This window comes from Gorilla gorilla, chromosome 9 (genome assembly GCF_029281585.2).
Source record: "Gorilla gorilla gorilla isolate KB3781 chromosome 9, NHGRI_mGorGor1-v2.1_pri, whole genome shotgun sequence".
In the NCBI taxonomy this organism is placed as follows: domain Eukaryota; kingdom Metazoa; phylum Chordata; class Mammalia; order Primates; family Hominidae; genus Gorilla; species Gorilla gorilla.
In genome coordinates, this window is record NC_073233.2 from 8,271,167 (window position 1) to 8,284,219 (window position 13,053).

General features: G+C 46.0%; 1 protein-coding gene and 1 pseudogene across 1 annotated transcript; one reads left to right on the forward strand and one right to left on the reverse strand.

Moving 5' to 3' along the window:
- Window positions 1-852: 852 nt before the first annotated feature.
- Window positions 853-1,246, forward strand: LOC101130806 (large ribosomal subunit protein eL42-like). The gene has a single exon (XM_019035764.3). The coding sequence runs from the start codon at window positions 853-855 to the stop codon at window positions 1,207-1,209; it is 357 nt and encodes a 118-aa protein (XP_018891309.3). The 3' UTR covers window positions 1,210-1,246.
- A 10,216-nt stretch (window positions 1,247-11,462) lies between these two features.
- LOC101131160 (actin, cytoplasmic 1-like) lies at window positions 11,463-12,749 on the reverse strand (annotated as a pseudogene).
- Between the last annotated feature and the right edge of the window lie 304 nt (window positions 12,750-13,053).

Genomic DNA, 13,053 nt, shown 5'->3' on the forward strand with positions numbered 1-13,053 from the left:
TTATAAGCAGCATATAGTTAGGTCATACTTTTCTTACTTAAAATCTAATTTGACTATTTCTTTCTTTTAATCAGGGTTTTTAGACCATGAACCATTATTGATATGGTTGAATTGAAATATACCACCTTGTTTTTGTTTTCCATTTGCCCCATCTGTTCTTTGTTCTCTTCTGCCTTTTAAAAATATTCAGTATATTTTATGACTCCATTTTATTTTCTTTGATGATTTCTTAGCTACGCCTTTGTGTTTTGTTATTTTACTAGTTGACTCAGGGCTTATAGTATATATGTGTATTTACCTTATCACTCTCCACTTTCAAGTAATAGTATTCTACTTTATGTATTGCGTAAGACCTTTACAACCGTGTACTTCTACCTGCCCCTCCCCAGACTCTGTGTTCTTGTTGCCATATATTTTACTTACTTCATATTATAAGCTTCAAATTATGACCGGGCGCAGTGGCTCACACCTGTAATACCAGCACTTTGGAAGGCCAAGGCGGGCGGATTACTTGAGGCCAGGAGTTCAAGACCAGCCTGACCAACATGGTGAAACCCCGTCTCTACTAAAAATAGAAAAATTAGCTGGCCATGGGGGCACCTGCCTGTAGTCCCAGCTACTCGGGAGGCTGAGGCAGGAGAACCACCTGAACCTGGGAAGTGGAGGTTGCAGTGAGTGGAGATCGTGCCACCGCACTCCAGCCTGGGCAACAGAGTGAGACTCTGACTCAAAAAAAAAAAAAAAAAAAAAGAAGCTTCAAATTACATTCTTATTATTTTGTTTTAAACAGTCGGTTATCTTTGAAAAAGATTTGAAAAATCTCTTTTCCGTGCCGATAGTGCTCACACAAACATGGTGAAAATCCCGAAAACCCGCCGGACATTCTGTAAGAAGTGTGACAAGCACCAACCTCACAAAGTGACACAGTACAAGAAGGGCAAGGATTCTCTGTACGCCCAGGGGAAGCGGCCTTATGACAGGAAGCAGAGTGGCTATGGTGGGCAGACTAAGCCAATTTTCCGGAAAAAGGCTAAAACTGCAAAGAAGATTGTGCTAGGGCTTGAGTGCGTTCAGCCCAACTGCAGACCCAAGAGAATGCTGGCTACTGAAAGATGCAAGCATTTTGAACTGGGAGGAGATAAGAAGAGAAAGGGCCAAGTGATCCAGTTCCAAGTGCCATCTTTTATTATGAAGACGATAAAATCCTGAGTTTATGTTCACTTCAAAAAAAAAAAAAAAAGAAAAATCTACCATTTCTGGTATTTGTCTTTGCTTTGTATAGATCAACTTCCATCTAGTATAATTTTCCTTCTGCTTGAAGGATGTCCTTTAAGAATTTTTATGTGTGTGTCTGCTGGTTATGAAACCTTTTAGCTGAAAAAAAAAAGATGTTTATTTTACTTCCATTTTTGAAGAATGTTTTTCTGGATATAAAAACTCAAGTCGACAGTTTTAAAATTTTCTTCCAGAACTTTAAAGCTGTTGCTTTACTGTATTCTAAATTGTGTTGTTTCTGGTGAGATGCCTGCTGTCATTCTCATTTGGTTTCTCTGTATGTGATGTATCCTTTTTCTACGGATGCTTCTTTCAAAACATTTCCTTTGGCACTGATTGCTGGGTTGAAGCAATTTAATCATGATGTGCCCGCCTGTCGTTTATTCATGTTTATTGTGCTTGGGGTTCATTGGAATTTTTGAATCTGTGAGTTTATAAATTTTATGAAGTTTGAACACATTTCAGCTAGCATTTCTTCAAATAATTTCTGCACCCCTCCTTTGGGGACTTTCCATTACATGCATGTTAGCCTGCTTGGAGTGGTCCCACGGCTCACTGATGCTTTGTTCATTTGTATTTGATGGAGTTTTTCTTTTAGTCTTTTTTCTCTCTGTGTTTCTTTTTTTCTTTTTCTTTTTCTTTTTTTTTTTTTGAGACGGGGTCTCGTTCTGTTGCCCAGGCTGGAGTGCAGTGGTGCGATCTTGGCTCATTGCAAGCTCCGCCTTCTGGGTTCAAGCCATTCTCCTGCCTCAGCCTCCCAAGTAGCTGGGACTACAGGCACCCGCCACCACGCCCAGCTAATTTTTGTATTTTTAGCAGAGACGGGATTTCACCGTATTAGCCAGGATGGTTTTGATCTCTTGACCTAGTGATCTGCCCACCTCGGCCTCCCAAAGTGCTGGGATTACAGGTGTGAGCCACCATGCCCAGCTTTTTTTTTTTGAGACGGAGTCTTGCTCTGTCACCCAGGTTAGAGTACAGTGGTACGATCTCAGCTCACTGCAACCTCCCCCTCCTGGGTTCAAGCGATTCTTCTGCCTCAGCCTCCCAAGTAGCTGGGATTACAGGCATGCACCGCTACACCTGGCTAATTTTCTTTTTTGTATTTTTTTGGTAGAGATGGGGTTTCACCATATTGGCCATACTGATCTCGAACTCCTGACCTTGTGATGCACCCACCTCAGCCTCCCAAAGTGCTGGGATTACAGGCATGAGCCACTGCACCCGGCCTTTCTATCTGTGTTTCATTTGGGTAGTTAGTTCTCCAATCTGCCATCAAATTCACCTAGTGTGATTTTTGTCGCAGACATTGTAGTTCTTATTTCTAGAAGTCCTTGGGTGTTTTAAGAATATTTTCCTTGTCTCTTTTTAACATAAGCATCCTTTCTTTTAACTTCTTGGACATATAAAATACAATTATAATAACTGTTTTAATATCTTATCTACAAATTCTTTCATTTTATCATTTGTGAATCCGCTTCTATAGATTGATTTTTCTCCTTACGATGGATCATATTTTTGTGCTTTTTTGAATTTCTGTTTATTTCTGATTGGATGCCAGGCATTGTAACTTTTACCTTGCTGGGTGCTGGATACTGTTGTATTCATTTAACTATTCTTAACGTTTGTTCTGGGATGCAGTTATGTTTGGCCCTTCTAGGTATTACTTTTTTTTTCTTTTTTTCTATTTTTATTTTCTTTTTTCCCTCATCTTCTTTGCGATGGTATGGGTCTTACTTTTAAGCCTTGTCATGCAGAATAAAAGCAGCATCTAGTCTAGAGCTAATCTTTCTTCTATTAAGGCAAAACCTTTCTGCGTAGTCTGCTCAATACCTTATGAATTGTGCAGTGTTTCCTCTCTGGTGGTGAGTGAGCTCTGAAGATTGTTCCCGTATCTCCTTTGGGAGGTTCCTTCCCAGTTTGGGGTGGTTTCCTCCAGTGCCTGCACTGATCACACCTGGAAGTTTGAAGGGAACTTCTCCAGGTCTCCGGGATTCTCAATCCCTGTGCTCTCCTCCTTGGTACCTTGCCCTGCCAACCCCAGGTGTCTTTTTTTTTTTTTTTTCTTGAGGCGGAGTCTCAGGTCCAGGCTGGAGTGCAGTGGTGTGACCTTGGTTCGCTGCAACCTCTGCCCCCGCCAAGTTCAAGCGATTCTCCTGCCTTAGGCTCCAGAGTAGCTGGGATTACAGGTGCGTGCCACCATGCCCAGCTAATTTTTGTATTTTTAGTAGAAACAGGGTTTCACCATGTTGGCCAGGCTGGTCTCTAACTCCTGAGCTCAAGTGATTCACCTGCCTCAGCCTCCCAAAGTGCTGGGATTACAGGCGTGAGTCACCGCACCAGGCTGACTGTCTTGACCTCTCTCAATTCCCACATCCAGTTGCTCAACTCAATGAGGCTGCCAGGTTCCACCTGGGTCTTGCACCACCTCAGTGGCCTGGAAACTCTCCAACTGTAATCGTCACTTGACTCGCTCCCCTCTCTCGAGGACCACTACCCTGCACACTCCCCTCTCTCACTACCCTGCACCATTGGATGTCCCATGTCTGGAGAACACTTTTTTCCACATGTATTTTTTTTAAACTTCTGTTTCTTTGTTTGCTTGCTTTAGGGTGGGGGTAAATATGGCCCCTTCTTTATTTTTATTTTTATATTTATTTATTTATTTTTGAGATAGAGTCTCGCTCTGTCACCCAGGCTGGAGTGCAGTGGCGCGATCTCGGCTCACTGCAAACTCCGCTTCCCGGGTTCATGCCATTCTCCTGCCTCAGCCTCCCCAGTAGCTGCGACTACAGGCGCCCGCCACTGCGCCCAGCTAATTTTTTGTATTTTTAGTAGAGATGGAGTTTCACCGTGTTAGTCAGGATGGTCTTGATCTCCTGACCTCGTGATCCGAAATACGGCCCCTTCTACTTCACCTTGGCAGGAGCCAATCATTTTCTAGATAGTTATAATTTGGAAATGAGATGGTTTTGTTTCTCTTCCCAATTTTTTGTTTCCTTAGAAGGTTTTCAAGTTTAGGTTCTAACTCTCTCAGGAACAGAGAAAGCCAGACTTTGCTTGGTTGAATCTGAATCTAACTGAGATTTACAGTGAAAGAACTCAGAGAGATGAGTTTTTGTAGATTAGGTACAAAGAAAAATGCTTCCAGCAGGTAGACAACATGTTCTTTTTTTTTTTTTTTTTTTTTTTTTTTTTTTACGGAATCTCACTCTGTCACCAGGCTGGAGTGCAGTAGTGCGATCTCAGTTCACTGCAACCTCCATCTCCTGGGTTCAAGCAATTCTCCTGTCTCAGCCTCCCAAGTAGCTGGGATTACAGGTGCACACCACCATGCCCGGCTAATTTTGTATTTTTAGCAGAGATGGGGCTTCTCCATGTTGGGCAGGCTGGTCACCTCAGGCGATCCAACTGCCTCAGCCTTCCAAAGTGCTGGGATTACAGGAGTGAGCCCCTGCACCTGGCTGACATATTTCTGAGAAGCGGGAGAGAGATTAATCTATCACTTCCCTTGGTGTTCAGGGAGGATTTTAATCTGCCAGCGACCGGCTCCAGGCTAACACGTTGCCTGCTCAGGCCCTAAGTTCACCTCCTGACATATCCTGCATAGATCATCCTCCAACATACAATCTAAGACACCATAGAGCTTAACAAAAGATGAGTTTGAGCACAAGGAAGTTACATCCCTGCCCTTGGCCGGTAGATATGAATCAATTTGAGATCCTTAGAACCAGAGCAAGAATTCAAGGGCTCTGTTCCCGGCAGTGACTTGACCGGGCTTGAGAATCTGAGCCCAACTTAGCCACACTGGAAGATGTAAGCAAACCTAACACGTGTCACCCAGATCCTATCAGCCTTCAGCGTCACTCAGGAGGGACACTGTCACCCAGATCCTATCAGCTTTCGGTGTCACTCAGGAGGGACACTGTCACCCAGATCCTATCAGCTTTCAGTGTCACTCAGGAGGGACACTGTCACCCAGATCCTATCAGCTTTCAGTGTCACTCAGGAGGGACACTGTCACCCAGATCCTATCAGCTTTCAGTGTCACTCAGGAGGGACACTGTCACCCAGATCCTATCAGCCTTCAGTGCCACTCAGGTGGGACACTGGGCCTGCTCGAACACACAGAGGAAGGGCCTCAAGCTCAACCTGTCCTGCAACGTGCTAGCAATGAGAATGTCCACCAGGTTTCATGGAGGCAGGGAAGGGAACCGCGGAAGCAATTGCTGCCAGTAGGAGGAGTGGCCATGCTCTAGATCTGTTTTCAGACGAGAGCTCACTGGGTTTGTTGGTGATGAGGCCTGGGGTGTGTGGGAAGGAACAGAGTCAGAGCCTATGACCAGAGTGTCTGAAGAATGGAGCTTCCATTTGCTAAGTCGGGGGGAATCCTGAGAAACAAGCAGGTCGGGTGGTGGAGAGCATGTTGGATTTTTTGTTTCGTTTTTCTTTGTTTTTTCTTTTTGAGATGATGTCTCACTCTGTTGCCTAGGCTGGTGTGCAGTAGCACGATCTCGACTCACTGCAACCTCTGCCTCCCGGGTTGAAGGGATTCTCCTGCCTCAGCCACCTGGGTAGCTGAGATTACAAGCGCCCGCCACCAAGCCCGGCTAATGTTTTGTATTTTTAGTAGAGACAGGTTTCACCATGTTGGCCAGGCTGGTCTGGAACTCCTGACCTCAGGTGATCTTGCCCGCCTTGGCCTCAAAAGTGCTGGGATTACAGGCGTGAGCCACCACACCCACTCATGTTGGGTTTTTGCTGGAGTTGTCCAAGTGGCAATGTCAAATAGAGAATTAGATTCCCAAGTTTTGTTCAGGAAAGAGGTCCAGGCTGGATTAAACATTTGGGAGTCCGTGTACACATGGAATTTAAAGTCCTGGGAATAAATCAGTTCCCTAGGGACAGAGCAGGACCAGAGAACAGGCTAAAAGGAGACCCAGTTAAGGTGGCATCACCAACTGGAAGAAGATGGGGGTTCACAAAATGGCAATGGGGCAACTCTTTAAGAGCTGGGGGAAAAGGAGTTTGTATCTTGCAACTCACACCAAAATAAATTCCCAAAAGATCAGACGTTTAACAATAACAAGTAGAACTATAAAAAGAACACAGCCAATAGTGGTGGCAGTAGAACCGAGTGGCTGAGAGTGGGGCTCCGGAGCCCCAGTCTGGGCTCAACCCTTGGCTCTGTGTGCACTAGCTCTGTGCCTTGTGCAAGCCCCTTGTTGGCCTCCTTTGTCGGGGGAATAATGCATGTGTGTTAAGCAAATTTTTTTTTTTTTTTTTTGAGACAGAGTCTTACTCTGTCGCCCAAGCTGGAGTGCAATGGCATGATCTTGGCTCACTGCAACTTCCACCTCCTGGGTTCAAGTGATTCTCCTGCGTCAGCCTCCCGAGTAGCTGAGATTACAGGTGCCCACCTGCCACTATGCCCAGCTAATTTTTGTATTTTTAATAGAGACAGGGTTTCACCATGTTGGTCAGGCTGGTTTTGAACTCCTGACCTCAAGTGATCTGCCTGCCTCGGCCTCCCAAAGTGCTGGGATTACAGGTGTGTGCCATAGCGCCTGGCTGCGTATTATGCTCTTCGAATGGCCTGGTGCGTGTGGCTCACTAGATGTGAGTTTGCTTTGTAGTTACTGTTGTTTCGGCATCTCAGGGTGGGGAAAACCTACATATGACACTCAAACCCAAAAGCCGAAACTTGGGAAAGTTGATGAATTTGGTTACATACAATTAAAAAATATATTCTGCATAAAAAAACCCCACAACAGGCAAAGCCAAAAGACTGCTGATAAACAGAATATACAACAATCGTAGAAAAGGTATTAATTTCCCTAATATTTGAGGAGCTCCTGTGAATAATTTTAAAAAGCTCTAAAAACCCAAAGGAAATATTGGCAACAGAGACCAGCCGAAATTCAGAAGAAAGGAAATACAACTGGCCTGAAACATACAAAGAGACGTTCAGACTCGATGGGAATGAAAGGAAAGATGAGGGATCACTGAGACGACATTCGCCGCCTGCCAGAGAAACAAACAAACAAAATTCCAAACAAAGAAGCAAAGCTGTTAACACACATCCATTTGTTGAGTGAAAGTCTGGGGAGAAATCATGGGTGCATTGCTGGAAGATTATACCAGGAAACAACCTCTATGGATAGAATTTGATGAAATTTACTGAGTCTCAGGTACACATAACTTTTGACACAGCACCTCTAGGATTTCGGGGTGCAGACGCACTTGTACATGGGAAAAATGATGTGTGTAAAGTGTTATTCACTGAAGCACTGCATAGGGTGGCAAGAGGTTGGAAAGGCCTAACCATGCACCCTAAAGCACTAGTTAAATACACTCAGGTGACCCGTGCAGTTGAGTACCATGTCGCTATCATAAACATAAGGTTAAAAGGCTTTTATGTATTCACAGACAATGATCTCTGGAAACGGATTTTTAAAATTTATTTTTATTTTTTGAGACAGAGTCTCACTCTGTCACCCAGGCTGGAGTGAAGTGGCACCATCTCAGCTCTCTGCAACCTCTGCCTCCCGGGTTCAAGTGATTCTCCTGCCTCAGCCTCCCAGGTAGCTGGGACTATAGGCACTCACCACCGTGCCTGGCTAATTTATTTTTATTTATTTATTTTTTTAGTAGAGACGGGGTTTCACTATGTTGGCCAGGCTGGTCTCCAACTCCTGACCTTATGATCTGCCCGCCTTGGCCTCCCAGAGTGCTGGGATTACAGGAGTGAGCCCCTGCGCCCAGCCGAGACAGACTGTTAAGGAAAAAAAAAGTGTGGCACAGAATAATTGTATATTATGGGCTGAGTGCGGTGGCTCATGCCTGTAATGCCAACACTTTGGGAGGATCACTTGAGGTCAGCAGTTCAAGACCAGCCTGGACAACAAGGCAAAACCCCGTCTCTACTAACAACACAAAAAATTAGCCAGGCATGGTGGCAAGTGCCTGTAATCTCAGCTACTCGGGAAGCTGAGGCAGGAGAATTGCTTGAGCCCGGGAGGCGGAGGTTGCAGTGAGCCGAGATCACACCACTGCACTCCAGCCTGGGTGACAGAAACTCTGTCTCAAAATAATAATAATAATAACAGTAATAATAATAATAATAATAATTGTATATTATGATACAATATGCATAGAAAAGAATTTGAATAATGTATTTTAATTTTTCTTTTATGTAAAGGGTATCTCAGGATGCACACAAATGAACGTGGGACACAGGCCTCTCCGCGGGGGGTGAAGGAGATCCTGCTGACAACCCTTCTCAGCTTAGGGTCATGTGAACAGACTTACTTGTCAAAAGCAATACACTTAATTTTAAACATGTTTAAAGAAAATCCGTTCATAGATCAAAGAAGAAAAAACATATGCTCATCTCATGGGCAACAGAAATTCTCCAGATACATTCAGTATCTATTCATTATTTTTAAAAATGAATGTAATAGCCAACTAGACATGGCAGGGAACTTCCCCAACCTGGTAACAGCTACCAAATATCTATGGCAAACGTTACACTTAATGGTGAAATATTAAAAGTATCCTTTCAAATCAAGAATATAACAGGAAGCCAGGTGCGGCGGCTCATGCCTGTAATTTCAGCACTTTGGGAGGCCAAGGTGGGCGGATCATGTCAGGAGTTCAAGACCAGCCTGGCCAATATGGTGAAACCCTGTCCCTACTAAAAATACAAAAATGAGCCGGGCATGGTGGTGCACATCTGTAGTCCCAGCTACTCAGGAGGCTGAGGCAGGAGAATCGCTTGAACCCAGGAGGCAGAGGTCGTGGTGAGCCGAGATCGCACCATTGCACCCTCCAGCCTTGGCAACAAGAGCGAAACTCTGTCTCAAAAAACAAACAAACAAACAAACAAACAAAGAAAAAAAACAAGAACCTGTGTCCCTGTCAGAAGCAGACACTGTGTCACAGAATAGCTGCCTTTTGTGTTGGTTCAAGGCACACACCACCCCCAGCTGCTATCTTCATTCCTACTTGTTCACTTTTTTTTTAATTATACTTTAAGTTTTAGGGTACATGTGCACAACGTGCAGGTTTGTTACATATGAATCCATGTGCCATGTTGGTGTGCTGCACCCATTAACTCGTCATTTAACATTAGGTATATCTCCTAATGCTATCCCTCCCCCCTCCCCCCAACCCACAACAGGCCCCGGTGTGTGATGTTCCCCTTCCTGTGTCCATGTGTTCTCATTGTTCAATTCCGACCTGTGAGTGAGAACATGCGACTTGTTCACTTTTGATTGTTTTCCACACTGGAATGGAAGCTCCCTGAATGTTCACGGAATCCCCAGAGTCTCCGAGAGCTTGGCTGGAAGACGTTCGTGGTAACATTATCTTGAATAAGACATCGCCCCAAATTTCCTCAAGTATGTGACCTTACTTTTAACGTAGTTTCTAATGTCACGTCATTCTTATGATATTAATATATCTCCTGATATCAGTCTAAGTTGGTCAGAAAACTATGCTGCCTGTCTCAGGATGTGATTAGCTAATATTTTGTTTAGGATTTCTGCCTTCAAAATAAGACTGGTCTGTGATCTCCCTTTCTTACGCTGTCCTTATCTAATTTCTGTACTGAAGTTATGCTAGTCTCCTAAATGAATGGAAAAAAAAAAAAAACACAGCCTAAGCCTATTTTTATGCTGACTTGAAGAGTTGCATAAGGTGGGACCTTCTGTTCTTTGACTTTTTCCTCCTTATGGTCACAATCTGGCTTCATTTATTCAAGGTGGTATTTATATTTAGGTTTTCTTTTTCTTCTTTGGTTGGTTTGTGTGTTATCTTTTTCCATGAATTTATTCACTTCAGCTACAATTGCAAATTGTTTGGCATATAGTTGCTCATGGCCTCCTCTTAGGACTTTTTAAAACTTTGGCGGCCTTTGGACTTGCAGCTCGTTTACACTCTTCTCTCTCTCTCACCCTCTCTCTCCCCTGCCTCCCTCCTTGATCAGTCTTGATTTGTCTTAACAGTTTGTCTTTATTAACCTTTTCACAGAACTAACTTGTGAATCATGGAAGCACTTCTAAAAGGTCTTTGTTTAGAATTTCATTAATTTTTATTGTATTTTTAAAAAATGATTTCCTTTAATTCCACGGGGGCCCATGGGTTATTCTCTTTTTTCTTTCTCTTTTCTTTTTTTTTAAGGTGTGCACTTTTATTCAACTGGTCTAAGTCAGTGTACGGGTAAGCCCTGGCTACCTCCACCCACTCCCAGGGAGACCAAAAGCCTTCATACATCTCAAGTTGGGGGACAAGAAAGGGGGCCACAAAGGCTGATCATTCAAAATAAAACAAAATAAAAAAGTATTAAGGTGAAGATTTAAAATATTTTGCAGGCCAGGCACAGTGGCTCATGCCTGTAATCCCAGCACTTTGGGAGGCCGAGACGGTTGGATCACGAGGTCAGGAGATCGAGACCATCCTGGCTAATATGGTGAAAGCCCATCTCTACTAAAAATACAAAAAATTAGCCGGGCTTGGTGGCAGACCCCTGTAGTCCCAGCTACTCGGGAGGCTGAGGCAGGAGAATGGTGTGAACCCAGGAGGCGGAGCCTGCAGTGAGCCGAGATGGCGCCACTGCACTCCAGCCTGGGCGACAGAACGAGACTCCGTCTCAAAATAAATAAATAAAATTTTAAAAAATTGCAATACATAATTTACACAAAAGCAATACTATCACCTCCCCTAATGTAAATATATGGACGTCTTCCAGCCAAGCTCTTGGAGTAAATATAAAAATAGGCTGTTTTTTTTCCCCCATTCATTTTAGGAGGCAAGCATAACTTCAGTACCAAAATTAGATAGTGGGCTCAGGAGAGGACTGGACCATTCTCCTTAGAGAGAAGTGGGGTGGCTTTTAGGAGGGCAAGGGACTTCCTGTAACATTGCATCTCACGACATTTGGAATGACTATTTAAAAAAAAGATCAATGTATAATCAAAGTCCTCAGCCACATTGTGAACTTTGGGGGATGCTCCCTCCAACCGACTGCTGTCACCTTCACCGTTCCAGTTTTTAATTTCTGAGTCAAGCCAAAAAAAAAAAAAATCAAAAACAAACAAAAAACAAAAAAAGCCATGCCCATCTTATCTTGTTTTCTGCACAAGTTTTTGTCAAGAAAGAGTGTAACACAGCTAAGTCCAGTCCGCCTAGAAGCATTTGCGGTGGACGATGGAGGGGCCAGGCTTGTCATACGCCTGCTTGCTGATCCACATCTGCTGGAAGGTGGACGGCGAGGCCAGGATGGAGCCGCTGATCCATGCAGAGTATTTGCGCTCGGGAGGAGCAATGACATTGATCTTCATCATGCCGGGCGCCAGGGCGGTGATCTCTTTCTGCACCCTGTCGGTGATGCCGGGGTGCATGCTGGTCCCTCCAGACAGCACTGTGTTGGCGTACAGGTCTTTGCGGATGTCCACGTCACACTTCATGATGGAGTTGAAGGTAGTTTCGTGGATGCCACAGGATTTCATGCCTGAGGGGGAAATGAGGGCCAGCCTCAGCTTCCACAGCATGGCCCCGAGGGTGACCTTCCTGTGGGCAGGGCCAGGAGGCGGTCTCCACTCACCCTGGAAGGAAGGCGGGAAGGGCTCCTCGGGGCAGCGGAACCGTTTGTTGCCAGTGGGGATGACCTGGCCCTCAGGCAGCTCATAGCTCTTCTCCAGGGAGGAGCTGGTGGTCGTCATGGCCACCTCCTGCTTGAAGTCCAGGGCAACATAGCACAGCTTCTCCTTAATGTCACACGTGATCGCCCGCTCGGCCGTGGTGGTGAAGCCGTAGCCACGCTCGGTGAGATCTTCGTGAGGTAGTCTGGTCCTGGCCAGCCGGGTCCAGACACAGGATGGCATGGGGGAGGGTGTAGCCCTCATAGATGGACACTGTGCAGGTGACCCCGTGGCTGGAGTTCATCATGATGCCAGTGGTATGGCCAGGACAGCACGGCCTGGATGTTCATCACGATGCCAGTGGTATGGCCAGGACAGCACGGCCTGGATGTTCATCACGATGCCAGTGGTATGGCCAGGACAGCACGGCCTGGATGGCCACGTACGTGGCCGAAGTGTTGAAGGTCTCAAACATGATCTGGGTCATCTTCTTTCTATTGGCTTTGGGGCTTGGGGGGCCTCGGTCAGCAGCACCGGGTGCTCCTGCAGCTCGTTGTAGAAGGTGTGGTGCCAGATCTTCTCCATGTCATCCCAGCTGCTGCTGATGCCATGCTCGATGGGGTACTTCAGGGTCAGGATGCCTCTCTTGCTCTGGGCCTCGCCACCCACATAGGAGTCCTTCTGACCCATGCCCACCATCACGCCCTGGTGTCTGGGGCACCCCACGATGGAGGGGAAGACGGCCCAGGGGGCATCGTAGTCCGCGAAGCTGGCCTTGCACATGCCAGAGGTGTTGTCTATGACAAGCAAGGCGATATTATCATCCATGGTGAGCTGGGTGGGTGTGGACAGACGGCAGGTGTGGAGGGCGGCGGGAGTGGACGGGCGGCGGGTGTGGACGGGCGGCGGGTGTGGACGGGCGGCGGGTGTGGACGGGCGGCGGGTGTGGAGGGCGGCGGGTGTGGAGGGCGGCGGGTGTGGACGGGCGGCGGGTGTGGACGCGCGGCGGGTGTGGAGGGTGGCTGAGTGGGCCAGGGCAAGGCTCTGTGCTCACAGGGCGGACTTGGTCTGGGCCTTTCCTCCTTTTTCTAACTTCATAAGTGAGATGATTAGCTCATTAATTCCCGCCTCTCCT

What these genes read in the sequence shown, in the direction of transcription:
- LOC101130806 (XM_019035764.3), top strand. Translation starts at nt 853, where the DNA reads ATGGTGAAAATCCCGAAAACCCGCCGGACATTCTGTAAGAAGTGTGAC.